At 40.5% G+C, this 27440-nt stretch overlaps 1 protein-coding gene across 5 annotated transcripts in view; it reads right to left on the bottom strand.

The window, feature by feature from the left end:
• Positions 1-27440, bottom strand: part of LOC138681756 (single-stranded DNA-binding protein 2-like) — a 211080-nt gene that overhangs the window by 147677 nt on the left and 35963 nt on the right. For 4 of the 5 annotated variants that reach the window (XM_069775279.1, XM_069775277.1, XM_069775280.1 and 1 more), the window contains exon 2: positions 12819-12891. The exons of the other annotated variant lie outside the window; for it this stretch is intronic. In XM_069775279.1, the coding sequence (XP_069631380.1) occupies positions 12819-12891 (73 nt within the window). The remainder of the gene's footprint in view (positions 1-12818; positions 12892-27440) is intronic. 5 annotated transcript variants of the gene reach the window in all.

Here is a 27440-nt window from a genome sequence, read left to right as displayed (position 1 = left end):
AGCATTGCATAATTTATTCAGGTAGTAAAAAAGGAAGAATAAAAGAGTTTTTAGTTATGAAAGGCTTTATCATCATCAGTCTGGGTGGTCATATTACTTACTTTATCACACTGTGGAGGGTTGACCTTGGCTAAGGGCCAAATGCCAACCCAGCAGCGCTCTCACACCCCCTGCTCAGCGGAACAGGGGGAGAAAATAGGATGGGTTGAGATAAAGACAGGAGATCACTTACCAATTACTGTCACGGGCAAAACAGAGTCAACTTGGGGAAAATTAATTTAATTTATTGCCAATTAAAAAATAGAGTAGGATGATGAGAAAAAAAAAATTAAAATAACACCTTTTCCCCCACCCCCCCTTTTTCCCAGGCTCAACTTTGCTCCTTCAATCCCATCTCCCTTTATTTCCCCACCCCCCACCCCACCCCCCATCGTCCCTGAGCCTCTGGGGTGGTTACAGTCAGTACATAACAATTCCCCTCTGCCACTCCTTCCTCATCAAACTTTTCCCCTGCTCCAGCATGGGTCCTTCCATGGGCTGAAGTCTTTCAGGAAAAAATCTGCCCAAGCATGGGTTCTCCACTGGCCACAGTTTCCTTCAGGAAATATCCAACTGCTCTGACATATGGTGCTCCACAGGCTGCAGTGTGGATATTGCTCCACTGTGGTCTCTTCCACAGGCTGCAGGGGAATCTCTGCTCCTGTGCCTGGAGCCCCTCCTTCCCCTCCTTTTTCTCCAATCTTGGTGTTTGTATGGTTGTTTCTCACTTTTTTTCTTCACTTCTCTACTCATCTGGTGTTTGTGTCCTTTCTTAAATATGTTTTCACGGGGTGCCACAGGCTCTGCTGATTGGCTCAGCTTTGGTCTGCAGTGAGGATGTTGTGGAGCTGGCTGGAACCAACTGTGTCCAGCGCAGGGCAGCCCCTGAACTCTTCTCACAGAGGCCACCCCTGCAGTCCCCACCACTGCTACCAAAACCTTGCCATGTACAACCAATACACACACTTATTAATTTAGCTGATGCCTCTTATTTTAGCAAAGCATGTTTTAGATTTATTTTTAAAAGATTTTGAATACAATTTTATTTTGCCATTACAACAGGGGTTTATTTAAGTTCAAAAATGCATAACAAAGGAGTGTTAAAAAACACCCTTAAAGTTATCTAAAAGATTTTCCAAGAATAATTCCTAAGAAAAACATACAAGACACAGGACTAATGTTACTGATTCAGCAGGTGGCAGTCTTCTCTCCACATCTGAAGTGAGCAATTGTTTTAGAATCCTCAAGGAGTACTTTACTGTTAGAGGTAACGTGACAAATCTGACTAACATCAGAGTAACAACAGAGTTATAACCCATTCTCTCACCATGCAATAAAAATGTAAAACTACTTTGGCTTGATTTGTCTGCACTGGCAAACTCTGTTGAATAGAGATATACTATCTATGCTTGCTTTCTTACCTGAGAACTCTGGTTTATTTAACAGTTTTCAAAGGAAATGCAGTTTAAGAATTCTTACCTTTGACTTCACACTTTTATTGTTGATCAACTAACACATTAGACAACATAAACACACTGTGAAAGCATTCTGGCTCTTTGCAATTCTTTGCAAGTGTTGTATCTTACCCATTACCACATGATCATTTTTTTAATGACATAGTCATCAGCTTGTCCTTAACTACAATACTAAAGAGTTTGAACTATAATAAAGCCAGTGTGATCGTTTAAGGAACTCTATCACAAATAAATCACTTAAGATTCTGCAGAAATCCATACAACACTGTTAGGAAGGTATGACAGTCTGACAAATTATAGTCAATGTCTCAAACATTCATTAAAGAACTTTGGTGGAGAAGATGGCCTCTGTAAAAATGCTGGACTTTTGTGAACAGGACAATGTGGCCGGAGGAGAGGGCCCCACGGAGGGTGGGACCACGCTTCTCCAAAGCCACCATTCCTTATCTTAAGTGACAAGGAGAAGGAGCACAGCATATGCGCCTGGAGGAGGGGGCCCCACAGAAGATGGGACTGTGCTTCTATCTTAAGCGGTCATGCCAGCAGGGAAAGAGAGGCAACTCCGCAATGAAACCCCCAAAGCTCACCGACTGATTCCAGAGAACCCTGGGAACATGAACTGCGCATGTCTAGACCACTGACTAACACACTATAAAAGAAGGGAGAACGAGTTCTCAGTGCGCACCCTCCGGAACTGGATCTCTACACTGGCTGGACCAATGCTGGACCCAGGACTGGTGAAACCCTTTTCTTCTCTTTTTCTTTCTTTTTCTTTCTTTCTCTCTCTCCCTCTTTTTCTTCTCTCTTTTCTGCAGTCCCTACACCTCATCTTTTTAAACATAAACTGTTGACCAAGTCTGGGACTAGGAGTGGATCTAGCTGCCCCTGGGCTCCTCTTTGAGAAGGAGTCCAGAAGGCAAGGGGGTCTGCTCTGAACCTCGTGACTCAATGGGAGGGCTCTCCTTCTGACACAGTTTCATGTTCCTTTTTCCGCTTCTTTTTCTACACCTCCCTTCTCTTTTTAAACAGTGGCTTAATGACACGATGCAAGGTTCATATTGATATGTTCACTTGTACTTGGGCAAGGTTAGCTAGGTTGAATAAATGTTGATTGTTGTTTGCACTCCCCTGGTGTTGTTTCACCTTAATTCTGACAAAGGAAATCCACGAACCTGAGTTGCTCCAATTTTGGGACGTGACAGAAGGCCAGCTCATCTTAAAACAAGGTGGAAACCAGGGCATTCTATATACTCCAAATTCCTCCAGTTACAACTACACATAGCATTATTTCCTGCAAAAATTGATAAAAATTTTTGTTTATATACATACCATATTCTGCTCTAGAGACAGAAGTAATGACAGATGAAAGGAGCATTATTTTAATGAAATGCTTAAACAGCTTTAATATGAAATGTATATAAAGATATATATAAAGGTATATAAATAATATAAAAAGTAGTGCTCATACTACAAGAGGCACTGGCAAAGCTGGGATTTTTTCAAAATAAAATAAAACTTTGATTCTCAGCTCCAACTTGATTTCCACTCTGGATCCAACAGCCCAAGAGCAGCAAGGCTGCTGCAGCTCCACATCCCCAGGTCTAACCAGTAGCAAGGCTGAAGATGTATTCCCAGTAGGTATACACACAGAGTGCACATGTACACCACATATATACGTGGCAGGCCACACAGATCACAGACAGACACTCAGAGCACACACATGAACACAGACAGCACCAACAGCCTCATCCTGCTCCCCTCTCTGGCTGAGCAGGATGGAGGTCCACCAGTGAGAATATCTATACATATGTATAATGTGGATCCCTCCAGCAGCTGGGCTCAGACTCTCAGTCTGCCCAGTACCTGCCTCTGAATCCTTGTCTCCCCAGTTGCTGGCACCTGGATATACGAGCCCCCTAGGCCACAGCCCTACTCCAGTTGCTGGAACTGATTGTCTCACACACACATCCAGAGCTGGCTGGGACTCCCCTGGTCCCCCAGTAGCCAATTGTGGTATGATTGCTGGAGGTGACTTATTGATATGTCCCCCCTCTTAAGGGAAGGTAAACCTCCAGGGTGGAATGCGGTGGATATACACGAAATCTGTTCCATAATAATTCCCTAAGCAACATAACCTGCAACCTTAGATGTTAGCAACACCGGGGGAGCTTGGTATGCTGACTCTGAAAGAAACAACACGGAGGGTGGAGTGGAGTGGAGACACTGTGGCCAGGCTCTGTGATATCATCACAGGGATAGGGAACTGGAATGATAGGAACAAGAATGGAAGGTCCCTGCATTGAATCCACTGAAGCAAGGAGGTGAAACAATGGGGGTTCTGTCAATGCTATTGCCCTACTTCTGATTTATATCATAAGTGCCCGGTTCTGGAGTAGTGACACACTAAATCATGTCCTCTGGGTGAACTTTGCTCATTATAATACCAAAACACATCTCCATCCCAAAAGCTACCTGCCTCCAAGGTACGACCACCCCCACGAGCATGTGCTCTGAATTTTCTCTAGCATATACCTTTAAAAGTAAAGCGAGGAGATTTTACACCAGTCATAATAAAGGTATGCACGACCAGAGTCACTCAAGCTCCACCTAAAAATAAGAAAATATAAAAGGGCTTAAGAGAGGAGGAACGCTAGGGAAGACACCATTATAGACAAGTCAGGAGGACATCGCTGACTTCTGGGATCAGTCGATGGGCTGAACCTCTCTTCCCCCCCATAGGGACGCCTATTGGGTAAGATTTGAACCCTCGGTTATACCGAGTGCTTCCCCAGGAAACTTAGAAATCTCTATAGAGTTTTTCCATAATTTTATGTGCTTGTAGTCGACTGTATAATTATTTGCACGTGCTTTGCATACAGTGTATTTATCACCAGCAATCCAAAAGAACCTGTATTCTTGTTGCTTTAATAAACTGTACTATTCATTAAAATCTAGCCGTGATAGTTTGTTCAATGCAACTAAACTGAAAGTACAATACACTATTAGTGCATCCATAATCGTGGTAGTTCAATAAATTGATCGCAACTGGATTTATAGTACTGAATTGGACATCACTCAGAATGTAAGCCTGGCCACCCCCAGCCCCTCTATCTGAGGACAAGCTGGAATGCAAGGGGGTTTATTTTTTGCCAAACTTCTTTACACTTTAACGCAACACCAATCCCCAGTGGTCTTACCCTTAGAGACACACACACACCTGGCTCCCAGGCCACTTCACCTACTCACCAGCTAGTCCGGCTTGATCTTTGCTAGTGCTCACACACTCACTTGCACACCTGCACTCACTCCAGTTGTTAGCATTACAGACATATGGGCCTGTGACCCCTGGTCCCACCCCAGTGGCTGACACTTGGTTTCACTCACTCTGGTCTTTCCATTCACTGGCACCCAGGCACCCAGTCCCTCCAACCTGCAGTCCCAACCCAATTGCTGGCACCCAGACCCTCACTCACTCCAGTTACTTGCACCACAGACACACAGGCCGCTATGACTCTAGGTCTCACTCCAGTTGCTGGCAGTCAAGTCCAGTCACTCTAGTCTCTCCAGTCACTGGTACCACAGCCACACAGGCCCTCTGACCCATGGTCTGACTCCAGTTGCTGGCACTCAGGCCCCAATACACACTCACACACATACACAGCACATAAAGAATCCCTCACCGAGGAAAGAGTAAGAAAGGAATTTAATGAGAAGATAGGACAGACTGCACTGATCAGGTGCAGAGTATGACTAAACAAATGCACCAATCAGCACCTATTTACATGCAATTGGCCCTTTTATCCCCTTATCCCTCTATTTTCCCCACACTTGTTCCTCCCCAAATCACCTAAATCCCTCCCCTTTCTCACCATTGGCTCCTCCCTCAAACAAACCATAATAAATCCTGTGCAATCACAAAATGCTCTTCCCCTGCATCCCATAATGTGTCCCATACCTCTAGGCAGCAACCCCTCTCAGTCCGAAAGGTGCTCTAGTGTTGACTCATCTTGATGGGTGTCACATCTGGACAATGGGGCTAAGGGTCTCCTGGGAGAGGCCCAGACAGGGTATCCGTTCCTCCTTAATTTGGGTTCTTGCCTGCCCTGGGAGCTCTGTGCTCCTCTGGGCTTGTGGAGATAGGCCTTTGATAAGGCCCATCACAGAGTTGATGATAGTTCCTGTGATGGAGCTGGGAGGAGCTGGGGCAGGGTATTATTATTTGGGCTTCCCCCCCCTTGTCTTTCTGGGCTCCTTTGTGGGTTTGCAGACAACCTTTTATCACAAAACCTAACAGTGTTCATACTGTAAGAGTCACTGGTAAAGCTGGGATTTTTCAAAAGAAAATAAAACTTTGATTCTCAACTCCAACTTGATTTCTGCACCCAGCTCTTAAGAAAGTTAAGCATATATATTTTCTGTCAGTAGCTTGCAGGAGAGGAATATATAATTAGTACACCTAAAAAGTTTTCTTCACTCTCATATGAAGTTACCTAACATAATTTTGATGTATTATGTAAATGGGCACAACTATTCAAAAATCATTCTGCTGTTTAAAAATTATTTTAAGAGATAACCTAGAGGCACCATAATTTCTGTCAACAAAGTTAGCAGAATGAGCCAACTGCATGGAGCTTCATACACACACCCCCCCACCACCACCCCCGCCATGTAACAACAGTTAAGATATAAAAAGGACTTTTTAAAATGTGGAACTCTTGCCTAAACTCTGCCAGATAAAAATGTTAATTAAAATGAAAAATATAAATAAAACCCAAAGCTACTAAAAAGGTATTTCAAACTCTTCAAATGCACTCCTCTGAGGCATGAGTGCTCCTCACATCCATTGGAAATGGCTTGGAAGGACTTGTGTTTATCACCAGGAATACACAGTACTTCTGGGATGTTTCAAAAGCAACATACTGAAGAAGAGATGCAATATATAGTCAATACCAAAAATTGTTTCTGAAGTTGGAAAATCATTGTTAGAGTAAAAATTATGTCTGTGTAGAAAGCCCTCACGATGTCTACACAGTATTCAAGCTCTTCAAAGCAGGGCTTGATGAGGAAATTACCTGATTCACAGGTCTTATGCTGGTCCTTTTTATTGGGACCCATTTCATCTTGATAAATGTATTCAAAGAAGGAGCCTGAAGGGAATATGGAAGTTCGGGGATTACTTGAGGGTTTTCTTTTCTTTGTTCTGTTTTTTAAAAAAATATGCATTCTGTTTCATGTGGTAGATGTCAGTCTTTCTAATCATAAAAAGAATTAATGTTAAAAGAATTAATCTTAAAAAGAATTATGAAGAATTATTAATTAAAAAAAATACCCACGTTGTCAACTGTACCGATTAAGTTCATAACTGATGATCTATTAACCAGGAAATGCCTACCTTCCTGGTCCAGCCAAGCTAATGGAATTATTCCTTCAAGGCTGGAACCTAATTTCCAAGGATACTAAAGCATTAAAATATGTGGGCTAAGGATCAGCTCTTGAAGGAAAATGTAGCAGCTTGGACATCAAAGGAAAGATTCTGGAACAGCTTCTGTTTCAAAAATTTGGGTACCTCATCTGAATAGCCTTTTTTAACCCTCATAAGAAAATTACATTCTTTACATGAAATCTAGTTGTGCTGGCTCCTTGCCATTTTGCCAGTTGTACAATAACTACATATTTAGGCATGAAATAGCTGTTGAGTTACTTCAATCAATTACTTCACACCATGTCTCTAGAAAGGAAGTAATTTGCAGACCAAGAGACTAGAGCTATAGTTAATAAACTAGAGGTCTCTGCAATCCAGAGATCTGGGAAAAGGCTAGTTGAATATGAGGTCCTACATTTTAGATATGAAGGCAACAAAGCTTTGAAGGCTGTACTCAATAGGGACCACAAAGACATGAAAACCATAGTGCATCTTGTAAGTGAGAAAGACCAGCAGAGGGCTTCTGGAATTTACTGATCTGTGAATCAGTTCTATGAAATTTAAACTACACACAATGCATTACAAAAATGTAGAAATGCTTAAGACAACCATCTCTAAGTTATCCAATAGAGTGATTTCATGATATCCAACTTAAATTTTCTTTTTCTTAATTTTGTTCCATTAGTCACTTTCCCCGGTAGAACTTTAAGGAAGGGATCTTAATCTCTGTCATTTATACTCTTTAGATATCACAGATAGCTATATTGCTCAGATTATATATGCTTGCTTCTTTTATGCTTCGATAGTCAGTTTTAAATCTACTCTGAACTATTTAATCTTTTAAAAAAATCCACCCAAACTGTTCTGGCAGCTACGGACTGCCAGAGCTGAGAGGGCATTGAGCCCAGACAGCCATGCTCTTTCATGAGCGACCAAAACAATTTCAGTTTCCTCCTATGCCACCTGGATATCTCCTAAAACTGAAGCATTCTCGCAACTAATTCACTGCAATAGGGCAGTTGCTTCTCAACAGGCATGAGTCAGAAAAGTACAACGACAGATGGAAAATCGTAACTTTCATAATATCGTAAATTATTTGTCTAGAAGACTTTTTTTGGACTTCTCTCAACTGCTGTTCTCTCATTTTCATCCTGTATGCCAATAATAATTTTCTAACAAGTACAACTGACTCACATGGGGTGGGGGTGAGGTGGGTGGGGTAGAGCTATTATTTTGTGGTTTACAGCCCACAAGTGCTGCTTTTACCACTTGCCATTTAACTTCTGTCTTTTAGATAATTTCCTCCAAGTTGTATTAGTGTATCATTTTCTCAATTTAAACCTCATTTTATGACTTTCAGACCAAATATCAGTTTTTTTCCGGGTTTCTCTGTATTAGTGATAACTTCCTTTTCTTCCAACATACAACCATTTACAAACATTACCAACATAGACTTTGCCCCTCTGCATTGCTAATGATTGGGATAAACAAGCTCACAGCTCTGTGTGAAACCTAATAACAGACACCTCAAACCAATCCAATACATTATTAATTATCTCTGCCTCGTACTCATAATCTTTTGGCTAGTCTCAGTCTGAATTTGAAAGCTATGATATATTCTCAAATTGCATTAGTTCAGATCTGACATTTTCTCTATAGTCCAAGTTTTAATTAGTTTTAAGAGAAATGTGTCAAGACACTATATTGAATAGTTTCCTGAAATCCAAATGTCACAGAAGTTAAAATGTCAACTACTCATTTTGCAAAAATATCCTAAAATCAAAATGAGCAAAATGAATCCTGCACAGTATATTATTTGTGACAGCTGTTTTGTGAAAGCCAAGACTGTATTCTCCATGATTTTCTTTTTCCTCTTATTTTTACATTGCTTTACTAAAAGAAAAAACAGTTGTCAAAACCACACTTTAATATAAACATAAATTGATACTACCACTATTTTTACCCCTTTTACCTAGCTGTTATGTGAATTTTCCATGATATCTACCTGAAACAACCCTCCTGTTCTCATCCTTCCCTCTCCCACATCCAAAATATTATCATTAGCATATAATTCTATTATATTTTGGAGGAGTGTGGTGGGTTAACCTTGGCTGGCTCCCAGATACCTAACAAGCCGCTCTCTCACTTCCCCTCCTTAACAGGACAGGGGGAGAAAATAAAATGAAAAAGCTCATGGGTTGAGATGAGGACAGGGATATCACTCACCAATTACCATCACAGGCAAACCAGACTCAACTTGGGGAAAATTAATTATTTAATTTATTGCCAATTAAAAATAGAGTGGGATGGTGAGAAAGACAGACAAAACTAAACCCTTCCCCCCCCACCTTCTTCCCATGCTCAACTTCACCCCTCTGTTCCCGACTCTTCTACCTCTTCCACCCACCCCCTGAGTGGCGCAGGGGGGATGGGGAAAGGGAGTTGGCATGTCCTGGTTTCAGCTGGGATAGAGTTAATTGTCTTCCTAGTAGCTGGTATGGTGCTATGTTTTGAGTTCAGTATGCGAAGAATGTTGATAACACTGATGTTTTCAGTTGTTGCTAAGTAGTGTTTAGACTAAAGTCAAGGATTTTTCAGCTTCTCATGCCCAGCCAGTGAGAAAGCTGGAGGGGCACAAGAAGTTGGCACAGGACACAGCCAGGGCACCTGACCCAAACTGGCCAACAGGGTATTCCATACCATGTGACGTCATATCTAGTATAGAAACTGGGGGGGAGTGGAGGTGGGGGGATTGCCGCTCGGGGACTAACTGGGTGTCGATTGGCAGGTGGTGAGCAATTGCACTGCGCATCATTTGTACATTCCAATCCTTTCATTATTGCTGTTGTCATTTTATTAGTGTTATCATTATCATTATTAGTTTCTTCTTTTCTGTTCTATTAAACCATTCTTATCTCAACCCACGAATTTTACTTCTTTTCCTGATTTTCTCCCCCATCCCACTTGGCAGGTGGTGGGGGAGTGAGTGAGCGGCTGCGTGGTGCTTAGTTGCTGGCTGGGGTTAAACCATGACAGCATCAGTTCATAACACTTTGTCTCTGCCGCTCGTTCCTCCTCACACTTTTCCCCTACTCCAGCATGGGGTCCCTCTCACAGGATACAGTCCTTCACAAACTGCTCCAGCATGGGTCTTTTCCATGGGGTACAGTCCTTCGGGAAAACACTGCTCCAGCATGGGCTCCTCTCCATGGGTCACAATTCCTGCCAGGTGCCTGCTCCAGCATGGGCTCTCCACAGGCTGCAGCTTCCTTCATGGCATATCCACCTGCTGCAGCATGGGGTCCTCCACAGGCTCTGGCGTGGTACTCCATGGACTGCAGGGGGACAACCTGCTTTTTCATGGTCTTCTCCACGGGCCTGTACAGTTTTGGCTGGGATAAAGTTAAATTTGTTCATAGTAGCTTGCATGAGGCTATGTTTTAGATTTGTGGTGAAAACAGTGTTAGTAACACACCCATGTTTTAACTATTGCTGAACAGTGCTTACGCAGAGTCTAGGCCTTTTCTGCTCCTCACACCACCCTGCCAGCGAGTAGGCTGGGGATGGGCAAGAGGTTGGGAGGGGACACAGCCAGGACAGCTGACCCCAACTGACCAAAGGGATATTCCAGACCATATGACGCTGTGCTCAGTATATAAAGCTAGGGGAAGAAGAAGGAAGCGGGTGACATTTGGAGTGATGGAGTTTGTCTTCACACTGTTACGCATGATGGAGCCCTGCTTTCCTGGAGATGGCAAAACACCTTCCTGCCAATGGGTAGTAGTGAATGAATTCCTTATTTTGCTTTGCTTGCGTGCGCGGCTTTTGCTTTACCTATTAAACTGCCTTTATCTCCACCCACGGGTTTTCGCACTTTTATCCTTCCAATTGTCTCCCCCACCCCTCTGTGGGGGAGTGAGTAAGCAGCTATGTGGGGCTTAGCTGCCTACCGAGGTTAAACCATGACAGGGCTGCAGGGGAATCTCTGCTCTGGTGCACCTCCTCCCTCTCCTTCTTCACTGACCTTGGTGTCTGCAGTGTTGTTTCACATTTTTTTCTCGCTCAGAATAAAGCAATGTATCCTCTTGAAACATACTTTGTGTGTTTCGGGAGTTACTTTCTGATCAGGTAACAGTTTGACTTGGATTCTGAAATTGTACTTCTGTTCGCTCCATCTTGTACATCATTATGAGTAATAAAAAAAATGTAGTCAACTATAATAATAATTCTATTAATATCCAAGTGTCCTGGTTTCAGCTGGGATAGAGTTAACTGTCTTCCTAGTAGCTGGTACAGTGCTATGTTTTGAGTTCAGTATGCGAAGAATGTTGATAACACTGATGTTTTCAGTTGTTGCTCAGTAGTGTTTAGACTATAGTCAAGGATTTTTCAGCTTCTCATGCCCAGCCAGGGCACAAGAAGTTGGCACAGGACACAACCAGGGCAGCTGACCCAAAGTGGCCAACAGTGTATTCCATACCATGTGATGTCCCATCTAATATAGGAACTGGGAAGTGGGGGCGGGGAATCGCCGCTCGGGGACTGGCTGGGTGTCGGTCGGCGGGTGGTGAGCAATTGCCCTGTGCATCATTTGTACATTCCAATCCTTTTATTATTGCTGTTGTCATTTTATTAGTGTTATCATTATCATTATTAGTTTCTTCTTTTCTGCTCTATTAAACCGTTCTTATCTCAACCCATGAGTTTTACTTCTTTTCCTGATTTTCTCCCCCATCCCACTGGATGGTGGGGGAGTGAGTGAGCGGCTGCATGGTGCTTAGTTGCTGGCTGGGGTTAAACCACGACACTCTGTCTCACAGATGCTGCACAGTGTTTTCACCCCTTTCTTAAATATGCTATCACAGCGGCACCACCAGCTTTGCTGACTGGCTCAGCTTTGGCCACTGGCAGGTCTGTCTCAGAGCCAGCTGGAACTGGCTCTGTCTGACATGGGGAAGCTCCTGATCTCTTCTCACAGAGTCCACCCCTGCAACCCCTCCACTACCAAGACTTTGCCATGTAAACCCAATACAAGAAGTATCATTTGGAGCAGCAAATTATCCTAGTACAACATTCTGCCTTTTTTTTTTTCTCACTTCTGCTCACTACTCAGTTATTATTATTATCATCATCATCATCATAATCTTAAATATTCTCATCAAAGAAAGATGTATTAAAAACAATATTGTGAAATACTTCAGTATGTTTGGTACACAGGTGGTTTTATATTCCAGAATAAATATAAAATGCTAAAGAGATATCATTTATTCAATCTTCAAAAGATATATACAAGTCTTTAAAAGACCATGAAAAATACTAACTATTGTGTAATAGTAAAAATTCTACTAGCAGTTAAAAAGTGTTTAAGAATCAGGACCTAAATGGTTATAGTCATATTAGATTCACCAGATGAAAAGAAATGAAGTGGTTAGAAGCATGGTAATACTATATATGGAGATTAACAATGCTCAAGAGAATGAGAACTGCACGTATATGACAGTAGGATGTAAAATACTTGACTGCTGTGTATTTAGGATGGCTCCATTATTCACAATTGGAGGTATCAACAATAAGTTAGAAGATCATCAAAAAGGAGCACCATTGATGCATTGTCTAACATGCATATTTATTAGAGAAAATAGGGGAATCTTTCTCAGTGTAGTAGCAAATCAGAGAACAGGGTAACAAATCATAGAAAAAATAATTATACTATGCATGTAAAATGACATAGCAAACTGGCTTTCGCAGGATTAGAAATCTATGCTGATCAATGTAAAGTGATACTCAAGGTTGTCACTGCTTTTTATTTTAAACCAACATATTTATTTCACTTTCACATGCTTGAAAGTTATGGAAGAAAAAAAAAGATGGGGAAAACATACCTCTGATAAAAATGTCTGGGCTGATTTCTGTGCTCCTACATGGAGCAGATATTCATATACGTACAGTGCTAATCTGAAAAATAAACAAGACAATATTTAGTATTGTGCATTTGTTTGTTCCTCTTTTTAGAAACAAAGAATTTCAGAAATCAGTGTTGCACACTGTTTCCTTTCAGAAACCATTATGCACCGAGCATGTCAAATCTATTATCTATACTGAACTTTTAAAACTAGAATATGTAGGTCAATCTGAGCAGAGGTGTTTAAATAGTAGTTAATTAAATATTATTAAAAAACCATATTGCTTGATGTCAATATTTTAAAGATATTTGGACAGGTGCCCAGTTAGCTAACAACTGACCTACTGCTGCCTATTTGCCCACTATAGCATGCTTACTGTAAATATAATATATTCATACTGCAACCCTGATTATTTTTCCAGTGCAAAATTTTTACATGTAGAATGTGTCAAGCTGTGAGCACATGTGAATAATAATCTATGTTTATTGAAAGAACATGCAAACTTCAAGCTGCATCAGGAAAAGTAATTACAGAATCCACAACACTACTGTAGTATAACCACATCTCTTAAGCAGAGTGTAAACATATTTTTAGATTTATTCAGACATGCATCTTTGAGTTCTGATGACATCACAGCTACAAATTATTGTCACAGTTCCAGAAGGAGCTTCAGAAAAAGTGATCTTCAGCAGGCAGGCAAATCTCCAAGTAAATCAATAGAGCTGGCACAAGGATCTCATTGCAAAAAGAGGGACTCATACCCTGAATGGCTATCCACTAGACCTTGGGCTGAGAATGCCTTTTAAAAAACCCAAGGACAGGTGAGCAGTAACAAACACCAATTTCTATTAATATAGGCTATATCTGAGTTAGAAAACTAAACATGTAGCACTTCCTATTCTGCAACCGATTCTCTAAAGACATTCCTGTCTGTCTGCATTTTTCAAGTCTTTCAAAATGAAATCTCATTTACTGAGATTTTCATCTCTGTTTAAAATAATGATTTAATAATAATGCTTAGAAATTATAATTCTAGTATTTTATAAAACAGTTGTCTATTAGTTTGTATTAAGCCATATGAATAAATACAAATAAATGCAATAAATACATATGAATAAATACAAATAAATACAAACAGTGTGATAAGGAGAAAGCATTTAAGTTATTCTAATGGAGCATGGTACTATTCATTGCTCAAATGCCTAACAGCTCAGACATGATACAGTGATATGCTTTTTCTAAGTACTGTGAAGAGAGAGAGGATCACTTATTCTAGCCTCTCATCTCAAAAGCACAACTGGATCTTTCACCAAAAAAAAAGAAAAGTCAAATCTTGTTGACTTAATACTTTCCAGCTCAACTATGATTCAATTTTTAAGCAATAAATGGTTATAGACAAAATCTAAGATCAGAAAGATGTAAAAGACAGAGGAAGAACTCTCCATAATAACCAAGATGACTTATATACCTAGTAACACTTTAAAATATTTCATTTGTCTTCCAAGATGCACATTTTTTTGTTCTTATCAAAACATGAAGCCTGCAGTCCAGATAAAAGGATTTGTGTGATCATATGCTTTCTATCCCACAAAGGAAAGCAAAAAAGCACCAGAACCAGGTGTTTATTGCAGATACACCACCTTCATAAGTCTGCCATCTATTAAAAACTTTAGCGAATACTGCACTATAATACCCAAATCGACAGCACAATACTTTGATATCATAAAAGATTTGTAAGTATCATCTAAGGACTCCTGGATTCTATCTGCAAAACACATCACATGCCAGCAATCTTCCAGTATAACTGAATATCACTACCCTGCATCCATCTTAGTTGCACAGCATCTAAAAAAACCCAATATTTTTTTAACAAGACAAAAAAGACAACCCTAGAGGTTTGATGTAAGCATATGGAATGTGCTAATTAAACTGTAATTAAAATTATAAAGTCTTCTACACTTTGACATACATTATTACATCCTGGTCTAAATATACTAACTATGAAATGAAATGGTGAAACAACTTTGGTTTTTAAGCAGAGGGTGGGAGGAGACAGATTTCAGGAAAAGATAAAAGATGTCACATTTTAGGCTTCCGAAATGATTCAACTGTGATAAATTAAGAGTGGGACCACATTAGCAAAGGAACTCCATAACTCCTCTAACAGGAAAGTCAGGACCACCTTCCACAAACAGATGCGAGACAGAAGGCAAAGTATAAACTAATCTGATTTGTTCATTTTAAATCTAAATTGTTTGCCCATCCTAGTTATTATTCCATCAGGAAGTCTTTACAAAAGTTAACAACATTATAGTTCCATCCAGAAATAAATGCATTTGTCACAGAGATCGAAAAAAAGATACTAATGTTTTACTGCATTAGTCGCAGCAAAAAGATCAATTAAAACATGCTCTGAGGAAAGATAGCAAAAAAATCAAAAAAGATTCAACACAGTGTAACAAGTAGGATTAATGGATATACTGACTTTAACTATGACATCAGAAAGACAAGAACAAAATAAAAATGGCCACAGTCCGAGTATGTAAAATTAGAATAGAATAGAATAGAATAGAATAGAATAGAATAGAATAGTTCAGTTAGAAGGGACCTACAATGATCATCTAGTCCAACTGTCTGACCACTTCAGGACTGACCAAAAGTTAAAGCATGTTATTAAGGGCATTGTCCAAATGCCTCTTAAACACTGACAGGCTTGGGGTATCAACCACATTTCAGCTGGTCCCTTACAATTTTAGTGTTCACAAATGGAAAGTCACTGTTCCTACACTTCTGGTCCTCTGATTCAGGGGACTGGGCAGCCCAAGGTCTATCAGCATTATTAAAGGCTGAGGTTAAAAAAGCATTCAATGCCTCTGCTTTTTCTTCATCCCTATTAGTCAAATGACCGTCTTCAACAAGTATCGGTCCAATGTTTTCTTTAGACCTCCTCTTGCTATTAACATACTTGAAAAAGCCCTTCTTGTTATCTGACACAACACTGGCCAGTTTCAACTCTAATTGAGCTTTGACCTTTCATGTCTTCTCCCTGCATATACGAACCACGGCTCTGTAATCTTCCTGCGAAGCCTGACCTCCCTTCCAGAGATCATACAATTTCTTTTTCCTCTTGAGCTCCATGAGGAGTTCCCTGTTCAGCCAAGCTGGTCTTCTGCCCTGCTTGCTTGACTTTTGACACACTGGAATTGCCTGCTTCTGTGCTTCTAAAAGGTGGTTCTTAAAGACTGACCAGCACTTGTGGACTCCTAAGCCCTCAAAAGCAGATTCCCAGGGCACTCTGCTAACTAGCTCCCTGAGTAGCTTAAAGTTTGCTCTCCTGAAGTCCAGGGTAGCAACTCTGCTGTCCTGTTTTCTCATTACACTGAAAATTTTGAACTCAACCATTTCATGATCACTGCGGCCAAGACAGCCACCTACCATCACATCCCCCACGATTCCTTCTCTATTCACAAATAGCAAGTCCAGGAGGGCATCTTTCCTAGTTGGCTCCCTGAGTACCTCTGACAAGAAGTTATCTTCCACAAACTTCAAGAATTTCCAAGACCTGCTCATCTCAGCAGTATATTCCCAGCTGATGTCTGGGAAGTTGAAATATCCCATAAGGACAAGGGCTACCGAGCCAGAGATTTCTACTAATTAATTGCCTATAGAGTAACGCATCAGTGCTTACATCCTGGCTGGGTGATCAGTAGTAGACACCCACTACAACATCTCCTTTGTTTTCCATGCCCCTAATCCTCACCCAGAGGCTCTCAACCACATCATCACTAACTGTAAGGGCTGTACAGTCAAACCTCTCCCTTACATTCAGTGCAACTCCTCCACCTCGCCTGCCCTGCCTATCCCTCCGGAACAGCCTGTAGCCCTCCATCCCAGCACTCCAATCGTGGGACTCATTCCACCAAGTCTCACTAATACCGATGACATCATAGCTCTGGGAACTGACCAACGCTTCCAGTTCATCCTGTTTGTTTCTCATCCTGCGTACGTTAGTGTACAAGCATTTCAGATGTGCTCCTTAGCCCTCCGTGCTCCCTGGAGCAGTGTCAATGCTCCTGTTAGCATTGCCACCCTCAGGTGATAAAATGCCAATCCTTGGCTTAGCTACTGTAATCCTGTTGGTATCCCCTTCCCCATTGATCCTAGTTTAAAGCCATCTCAATCAGTCCCACCAGCTTGCAGCAAAGATACGTTTTCCCCATTGGGACAGGTGGATCCCCTCAGGCCCCAGCATACCTTGTCTCTCAAAGACTCTTCTGTAGTTATAAAACTCAACGTTCTGGTGGAGGCACCAGTCCTGGAGCCAGGTATTGATGTCTTGGTATGAGAGACTGAATTGTTATCTCAAGCTGTTTGTCTCAAAGATTGTTAGGTGTGAGAGACTGGACTGTCATCTCAAGCCATTCATCTCAAGGATTGTTTGACTGAATTATGAACTACTTATCTCGAGCCCTTTGTCTCTGGGATGGCCTGTTTAAGCAGGACACTCCTCTGTCCATAAGGACGATTACCAGGCCACTGAGGCATCCAGGGGAGGAAATGGGCTAGAGCTGACGAAGCATGCAGGAATGTGGAGACTACCATTCTCATGGAAACTGTAGTCTTTGAGAGAAGGTACTGGTTTCTGGTGTTGACCACGCGAAGGTCATGTGATAGACAAAACCTACAGCACGTGAACAGTGCATGAACAGTATGTATGTGCATGCATCATCGGACTATGCCCTATAAAAAAAACCGTGGCAACAAGCTGTGGTGTGCACCCACCACCGAAGAATTGAAGACTGAGGACCAACGGGATGCCTCTGGATCCATGGTGGCGACTATCCTGGCAACTCTATCCTGACTGCTTGCTTGATTTCTGCCTTTTCTTCCATTCTATCCTATCGCTACTATTTTCTACTTTTGATAATAAAAGCTCTTTTGGGTATATGGCACTTGACCTCGTTTGTGTCTTAATCTCACTCTTGGGATCATATCGAAACCTTCCCCGACATTGGATCGGGACACTTGGGCACACCTGTTTCTTCTTAAGTCTCTCCCCATTACTGGGAGGACTGAGGAAGACACTACCTGTGCTCCTGAATCCTTTAGCATTCTTCCTGTTGCCGAAAAACTCGGAATAAAGAACTTATCAACACCAATTTAGTGTAGATAAGCAGACACTTCTTTATTGACGGCCGGGTGCGCGGGTGAGTCCTCTCACGAACCACGCACACCTGAACACCAAAATCATACACCTTATATTAAACTTATTCATACATATTCATTAGATTTCCGAGAAATGTTATGCATATTCATTAGATTTCTGGGAAGTTATTAGCATATGTAAATGTCCTTTACGCAGGCGCAGTGAAGGTCTCTGGTGGTCTTCAGGAGCCCTCTGGTGGTCTTCCATTAGTCTTCCTCACTTTGTCCGATAGTTGACCTCTATTATGTGATTCTGCGCAGTACGATTTTCGCCATCATGTATTAGATTTACATAAAAGTACATTCAATGTTAATTCTTGAATTTAACATTTCTAGTGATTGGCCCTCAGTCACACCACCTTATCAATATTCTTATACTAAAACATTCATTGGTTAATCTTACTTAATTCCACTAACTGGAATCTTGATCAAAGTGGGGTTTCTAAGCAACAGAACTAAGGTCCATAACGATCTCTCTTAGTTTCTCAAGACAAAACACTACAAACTAACAAATCGGTCCAAGTTTCTATGGTTAATTTTAGACAATACTCATTTTCTTATGACTGTATACAGCACATTTTGTATGTTCCTAATTTTCGATGACTACATTTCGAGCTTCAAACCCCTATATTCTACAATCTTTACCTTTTGATCAAACCCAGCTTATATAAAATTTTAACTTATCAAAATATTTGTAACATTTCCCCCCTTTGAAAGTTTTGAAAATCATTTCAATACTTTCACTATAATTTTATTAATTACAAATTCTGGGATTGTTTGTTCATCTTGCTGTCTTGTAACAGCTTGGATTATTATAGTTTTATGATTGATTTTCTTCTTAAAAAAAAATTAGACAAATCACACAAATTATATCCTTTCTTTTGTTTAAAACTAACTTTAGTATCTTCATCTCAATATAGATCGTGTCACAGCTTGTTTAAGGCAGCTAAAAGTGACACATATTATAACAATGATAATAACTATCAAAATTATATTTTATAAAATTCAGTCAGTCATCTAGTCAAAAAAAAAATTTAAAGTTTTAAAATATTTTATTTAGTTAAGAATTTTCTAACGTTTTATCTTAATTCTCTACCGTTTTGAGTTATATGTTTTATTCTGGATATCTGATGATTTAGAGCATCTGTCACATTTCGTATGTAGATATAACATAAATAATTTAAAAATCCAATGTATCTACATACTCCATGTTTTTTAATAATAATAAGTCTTTCATAAAAAGGTGAATAGATCATATATTATCACTATTCACCCAAACAGTTAACTCTAAACTTTTTACCTGTCCGTTAATACAGTCAATTCCAAGTTAAATTTTTCCATTATTAAAAAAAGGGTCAAATATAATTTAAAATATTATTATAAATTCTATAAATATATCACTATCTTAGAGCTTTAGCTACTAGATAAAGTTTTTGGATTTTGGGGTTATAAAAGAGTTACAAGTATAAATTTTCATACAGTTTTATTTAAAATGTGTGATTCCTTCTGTTTGTCTAAATTAATCTCCTGGTCAGAAGGGATGTGCTGTTATGTCTAATTCTAAGGGTCCAGCTGTGGAGACATACTGACACAGTTCTTAAAAGAATTTCTTAAAGAAATCATAACACCCTTTTAAAAACATATTTCCAAAGGTACTCAAAATACTCAAAACATAAGACTCTTATGGGTAATGTGAGTGAGGTTTCCTGACAAATTTTGCTCAACTGTTTCATAATCTTTGTTATAAAATGAGGGCCATTGTCGGATGACATTCTTACAGGCACTCCAAATTTTGGTATTATCTCTTTGAGCAAGACTTTAACTACTTTTCTTGCTTTGTTGGTGCGACAAGGGAAAGCCTCAGGCCACCCAATAAAATATCAACTAAAACTAGGATATATCCTTCTTTTCAAGACAATTCTCTTAAAAAAAAGTTTTCCTTATTTAATAATTCCAAAGATAATCTTATTACTCATTTGGGGATAATTTTATATATAAATTTTACATCCGCTTATAATTGTTTAAACAATCTTTGTCATATTTTACTTTCTGTTCGTCAATATACTTTGTTATGTTCAGCTAGGGCAATTTCTCTCATTATTGTGGGTGGGACTATTATTTGACTTATCAGTGTTATAGCCTATCCTATTTTATTTTGTTAGTCTGTAATTTAGTAATTAATTTTTCATCTTTTTCATTATAATTTGGAGTTTCTTTAGACAATTTTACACTTTTCTCTGAAACTAGTGTTAGGATGTCTTTTTCTGTAGCCTCTTTAGCAGCTTTATTAGCCAATCGGTTACTTCTTTCAGGAACAGTCTTACTTAACTGATGTGTTTTACAGTATATTATAGTGACTGTTATTGGGTTTTGGATGGCTTCTAACAATTTCAGTATTTGTTCTGCATGTTGAATGGTGGCTCCTTGTGCAGATAACAGTCCTCTTCCTCTCCATATTGTTTCATGTGTATGTATTACTCCAAAAGCACTTTGAGTCTGTCCAAATGTTGACTTGGTTTTTTTTGTGGGGTTTTTTTTTTCCACTTAGTTCCAGTGCTCGAGTAAGAGCTATCAATTCAGTCTTTTGGGCAGATATTTGGAGGCAAAGCTCACGATTCAATTACCTCCTCAGTAGTAGTCATTGCATATCTTGATAAATGCTTTCTTTCATGGATGAAACTGTTTCCATCGGTATATAGTTCCCAATCTGTTTCTTTCAGTGGCACATCTCAGAGATCCGGTCGGCTGGAGTAAACTCCTTTGATTGTCTACAAGCAGTCATGTTCCAGTTCTCCTTTAACTTGATCAGTTGTTGAAAACACAGCAGGGTTAACGATGGTAGTAGTTTTTAAGTAAACATCACTTTGTTCCAGTAACACCACTTGGTATTTCAGCATTCTATTAGGGGAAAACTAATGCCCCCTTTCTGTTTTAACACAATAGTTATCATATTGGGAACATACACAGTAATCTTTTGCCTTCAGGTGAACTTACAAGCTTTCTGGATCAGTAGCACAGTTGCAACAACGGCTCTCAGACAACCAGGCTATCCCAGACTCACATTGTCTAATTGTTTCAAGAAGTAGGCCACAGCTCGCCGACTTGGTCCCAGATATTGGACCAGGACACTCAGAGCTATACCTCTTCTTTCATGAGTAAAGAGTTCAAATGTCTTTGTGAGATTTGGCAGGCCTAGGGCTGGCGCCTCTATTAAAGCCTGTTTTAGTTGTTTAAAAGCAACTTTCCCGGCATCAGTCCAATCTATAAATCTATTGTTTGAGGTTTTGAGCTGCTCGTATAAAGGTCGGACCAGCAAGCCATAATTTGCAATTCACAGGTGACACCACCCAACCATTCCCAGAAATGTTCGCAATTCTTTTAGAGTCTTAGGTTCAGGGAGACGACAAATTGCCTCCTTTCTCTCAGTTCCTAATTGTCTCTGTCCTTTCAGGATTTTAAAACCCAAATAAGTTACTTCTCTCTGGGTTATTTGGGCTTTTTCTTTTGACACTCGATATCCACTGACATTCAAAAAGTTCAAAAAGTTAATAGTTAACTTTGTGCATTGTTCTTCCATCTCAGCTGCAATTAATAAATCATCCACATATTGCAACAGGATTCTTTGATTATTTTCTTTCTTCCAAATCTCTAATTCTTGTGCCAATTGATTTCCAAAAATGGTAGGGCTGTTCTTAAAGCCTTGAGGCAAGACTGTCCATGTATATTGCATTTTTTTTTTTTCCCAGTCTCAGGATTTTCCCATTCAAAAGCAAAAGCTCTTGACTATTGGGATCCAAGGGAATACAGAAAAAGGCATCTTTTAAGTCTAACACTGTGAACCATTCTTGTTTCTCTGTTAGGGTTGTTAACAAAGTATTAGGATTTACTACTACCGGATGAATATCTTGTACTATTTGATTTATTGTTCTAAGGTCTTGAACCAGCCTGTAATCTTTTCCATTAGCCTTTTTAACAGGCAAAATTGGGATATTATATTTGGATTCACATTCTATTAACAATTTGTACTTTAGAAATTTTTGTATTATCGGTACTAACCCTTTCCGACTTTCCAGTTTTAGGGGGTATTGTTTAATTCTTACCGGACTCGATCCTGGCTTTAAATCAATTCTCACAGGCTCTGCTCTTTTGGATTTACCAGGAACTTCCCCAGCCCAGACAACTGGAATTACAGCATTATTTACTTTGACTGGTATGATCCTCTGCTTTCGGTGACCGTCCTGCAACAACAAAGCCACTGCTTCGATATGTTTAGTTTCTGGAATTAAAATTTTAATCTCTCCATTTTTAACATTTAATTTCTGCCTCTAAATTCTCAAATAAATTTCTCCTTAGCAGGAGTTTAAGAGAATTTGTCACATACAAAAACTGATGAGTGACCCATTGCTTTCCTAATTTCATTGTTAAAGATTTAAAAAAAGGGTCTAGTTTCTCATTCACTTGTTGCACCAACACCACCAATTTCTTCAGAACTTAATTCTCTCTCTAAGGTATTTAAAGCTGAAAAGGTGACTCTAGTGACAATTCAAATTCAATTTTCTGTTCTACCAGTTTAGTTGTAACCAGAGGTTCTACTGGGAGGCTCCCCTCCGGTCCTCATCAGATACTTTCACTTGAAAGAAAAAAATCTACATATGGCACTTTATTCCATTTACTCTCTTCTACAAAATAACATTAACTGTAATATAGTATTATAGCTTAAAGTTCCATTTGTTGGTCACTTTTCCTGATCTTCCAAAACATACAAGGGCCACCAATGATTACAATATTCAATCATTTGATTTTTATATAAGTCATCATGCAATTTACTCCAATGTGCCAACAAACATCCCAACAGAGATGTTTTTGGTGTCTTTCCATCAGTGGATAAATTTCCCATACTCTTACTCTTAAATAATTTGGCTAATGTCATTATGTTTATATATCAGATTCCAAATATCTATTAAATATACATATCAAATATCAAGTATCAAATGTCAATAATCAAATATCAAATGTCAAATACCAAACCAAGTATCAAATGCCAAGTATTAAGTACAAAGTTTCAAATACCAAATGCATGTATCAAATACCGGATATCAAACAAATGCAAATAACAGTTGTTGCCAGGTAATGGAGTCCACCTACTTGTTAAAACTTCCAACCTCAGTTGGAGGCACTACAATTGTTGCCAGGTAATGGAGTCCACCTACTTGTCTAGGGCACGGACAAAGCCGACTTCCCTAGGCAAGAGTCATAACCAATATCCCCTGGCAAGATTATTAACCAGCAAAATGTATTCACACTTTAGATGCCATAATAAAAATACTTTACAATACAATATACAATATACAATCACTCAAATCTGTCGCTTCGTTCTTCCAAACTCCACACTCGCTTCGTGCTCAATTACACTTACAACACTCACACTCACACCTTTCCACAGTTGTTAGTTTAAACAAAGGTATATAACACACTGTAACACAACTCTTAATTCTGATTTGTGATACTTCCAAATACACAAAATATCTCACAAAGGTACACATATACTCTTAAAGATTCCTTGGAATTGGGACTCAAACCCAAAGTTTCCAAAATGCTTTTGAAGCTGGGACTCCAACCCAGAATCCTCAAAAGTTGTGGGACTCTAACCCACTCCCAAATTGTCCAACCCAGCAATAGCTTTCACTTATGTCTTACAGGCAGATGCCTAGGCTTCCACTTCCTTCAGGATCCTTTATTCCAACCCTGCGCAGCTTTCGCCGCGTCTGACAGGCAGACAATACGGTGGGACTCTAACCCACTTAGTGGGACTCTAACCCACTATCCTTAATATTTCAAAGAAAAGAAGTGTCTTACCAAAATCCAGGGGACGTCGCAAAGAGCCTTATGGATCGGGGATCGATGGGTATCCCCGAGAAATCCTCGGTGCCGGCAGGAACCGATCAAGTCCCCGACTCCTCCGGTCTCTCTCAGCGAGGTCCCACCTGGGTCACCAGAAACTGTTACCGAAAAACTCGGAATAAAGAACTTATCAACACCAATTTAGTGTAGATAAGCAGACACTTCTTTATTGACGGCTGGGTGCGCGGGTGAGTCCTCTCACGAACCACGCACACCTGAACACCAAAATCATACACCTTATATTAAACTTATTCATACATATTCATTAGATTTCCGAGAAATGTTATGCATATTCATTAGATTTCTGGGAAGTTATTAGCATATGTAAATGTCCTTTACGCAGGCGCAGTGAAGGTCTCTGGTGGTCTTCAGGAGCCCTCTGGTGGTCTTCCATTAGTCTTCCTCACTTTGTCCGATAGTTGACCTCTATTATGTGATTCTGCGCAGTACGATTTTCGCCATCATGTATTAGATTTACATAAAAGTACATTCAATGTTAATTCTTGAATTTAACATTTCTAGTGATTGGCCCTCAGTCACACCACCTTATCAATATTCTTATACTAAAACATTCATTGGTTAATCTTACTTAATTCCACTAACTGGAATCTTGATCAAAGTGGGGTTTCTAAGCAATAGAACTAAGGTCCATAACAATCTCTCTTAGTTTCTCAAGACAAAACACTACAAACTAACAAATCGGTCCAAGTTTCTATGGTTAACTAATTTTAGACAATACTCATTTTCTTATGACTGTATACAGCACATTTTGTATGTTCCTAATTTTCGATGACTACATTTCGAGCTTCAAACCCCTATATTCTACAATCTTTACCTTTTGATCAAACCCAGCTTATATAAAATTTTAACTTATCAAAATATTTGTAACATTCCCAGGACCCTGAAATCTCTTCCGATTGACCTTAGACTTTTTGTTGCGACATCATTAGTACCCACGTGAAAGAGCAGGAATGGATAGTAGTCTGAAGGTTGTACTAAGCTCTTCAGTCTTGTGGTGACGTCACTAATTTGGGCCCCAGGGAGGCAGCAAACTTCCCTGAAAAGACCGTCCAGTCTGCAACTAATAGAGTTATAAACTATTTCACATCTGAGCAGAAGACTAAGAAAATAATAGTGAGATATTCTTCAACACCAAAGGACTTGGCATTTTCAAAGAGAGTATGCAATAAAAGGATGTGAGAAATTTTGTAAAAGCAGCAATTAAACATATGTTAAATTTTCATATTTACATACTTGTTGCCATCCTATGACATCCTATGCTAATCAATTTATGTGAAGTCTCTAGTAATTTTTGATAAAGACAGGCCATAGGCCAGGATTCCCCCCTCCAAGACAAATAAATTAAACATATAGTGACAATGAGGAACAATAAGACAAACATTAAAGCACCTTTCCTACCCCCTTTCCCAGGCTTCACTCCAGACTCCTCTCCTCCCCCCTCTTATAATCATTGCAGCTTACACTCAGTCCCATCAGCGAGGCCACAAGCAGTACAAAGCAGGGGTTTACAGTCAGTACATAGCACTTTCTCTCCACCACTCCATTCTTCTTACACTGTTTTTCTGCTCCGGCACAGGTCCTCCAAGGGCTGCAGGGAATATCTGCTCCGCCATGGAGCACCTTCTCCTTCTCCAACCTTGGTGGCTCCCTCTGTTATTTCTCACTCTTTTTGTTCCCTCCTCCTCTGCCTGTCTGGCATTTTCTGCTCTTTCTTAAATATGTTTTTACAGAGGCACCACTGACTTAGTTGATGGGCTCAGCTCTGGCCAGCAGTGGGTCTGCTGCAGAACCAGATGGAACCAGCTGTGTTCAGAACAGGACAGCCCCTGACCTTCTCCCACAGGGGCCACCTCTGCAGCACCACCAGCTCCCCCAAAACCTTACCACATACACCTAATACACTGTGGTGGGTTGACCCTGGCTGGACACCAGGTGCCCACCAAAGCCGCTCTATCACTCCCCCTCCTCAGCTGGATAGGGGAGAGAAGATATAACAAAGGGCTTGTGGGTCAAGATAAGGACAGGGAGAGATCACTCAACCAATTACCGTCATGGGCAAAACAGACTCGACTTGGGGAAAATTAACTTAATTTATTGCCAATCAACCAGAGTAGGGTAATGAGAAATAAAACCAAATCTTAAAACATCTTCCCTCCACCCCTCCCTTCTTCCCGGGCACTGCTTCACTCCTGAATTCTCTACCTACACGCCCCCAGCAGTGCAGGGGGACAGGGAATGGGGGTTACGATCAGTTCATCACACGTTGTCTCTGCCACTTCATCTTCTTCTGGGGCAGGACTCATCACACTCTTCCCCTGCTCCAGCGTGGGGTCCCTCCCACGGGAGACAGTCCTCCATGAACTTCTCCAACGTGGGTCCTTCCCACGGGCTGCAGTTCTTCACAAACTGCTCCAGCATGGGTCCCTTCCATGGTGTGCAGTCCTTCAGGAGCACATTGATCCAGCGTGGGTCCCCCGCGGGGTCACAAGTCCTGCCAGAAAACCTGCTCCATGGGCTCCTCTCTCCACGAATCCACAGGTACTGCCAGGAGCCTGCTCCAGAGCAGGCTTGCCACAGGGTCACAGCCTCCTTCGGGGGCATCCACCTGCTCTGGTGTGGGGTCCTCCATGGGCTGCAGGTGGATATCTGCTCCACCATTAACCTCCCTGGACTGCAGGGGGACAGCCTGCCTCACCATGGTCTTCACCATGGGCTGCAGGAGAATCTCTGCTCCAGTGCCTGGAGCACCTCCTCCCCCTCCTTCTGCACTGACCTTGGTGTCTGCAGGGTTGTTTCTCTTATATGTTCTCACTCCTCTCTCTGGCTGCAGTTTCTGTGCCCACAACTTTTTTCCTTCTTAAATATGTTATCACAGAGACGCTACTACTGTCGCTGATTGGCTTGGCCTTGGCCAGCGGCGGGTCCGTCTTAGAGCCGGCTGGCATTGGCTCTGTCGGACATAGGGGAAGCTTCTAGCAGCTTCTCACAGAAGCCACCCCTGTAGCCCCCCCGCTACCAAAACCTTGCCACACAAACGCAATATATACAGATACCTAAAAACAAATAGATATTTTAACTGAAGGTATAGTTGTGTATAACCATTATCCAGAAAGTAATAAAATCAGTGTGGTAGAGTGAAAGCCTGAAGCTCCCCAAATTTGGCAGTGTGTCAAAGCACATTCCAAGAAGTATACTCTTTCACAAAATCTATGACAGAGAATTAGTGCAATCGGGGGCTAACTGGGTGTCAGTCGGCGGGTGGTGAGCAATTGCATTGTGCATCACTTGTATATTCTAATCCTTTTATTATTACTATTGTCATTTTATTAGTGTTATCATTATCATTATTAGTTTCTTCTTTTCTGTTCTATTAAACTGTTCTTATCTCAACCCACGAGTTTTACTTTTTTTGTTCTGATTCTCTCCCTCATCTCACTGGGTGGGAGGGAAGTGAGTGAGCGGTTGTGTGGTGCT

The sequence above is a fragment of the Haliaeetus albicilla genome, chromosome W, assembly GCF_947461875.1.
Source record: "Haliaeetus albicilla chromosome W, bHalAlb1.1, whole genome shotgun sequence".
Classification (NCBI taxonomy): Eukaryota; Metazoa; Chordata; class Aves; order Accipitriformes; family Accipitridae; genus Haliaeetus; species Haliaeetus albicilla.
The sequence above is the reverse complement of the archived record's forward strand: the minus strand, read 5'-3'. Positions and strand labels throughout refer to the sequence as shown.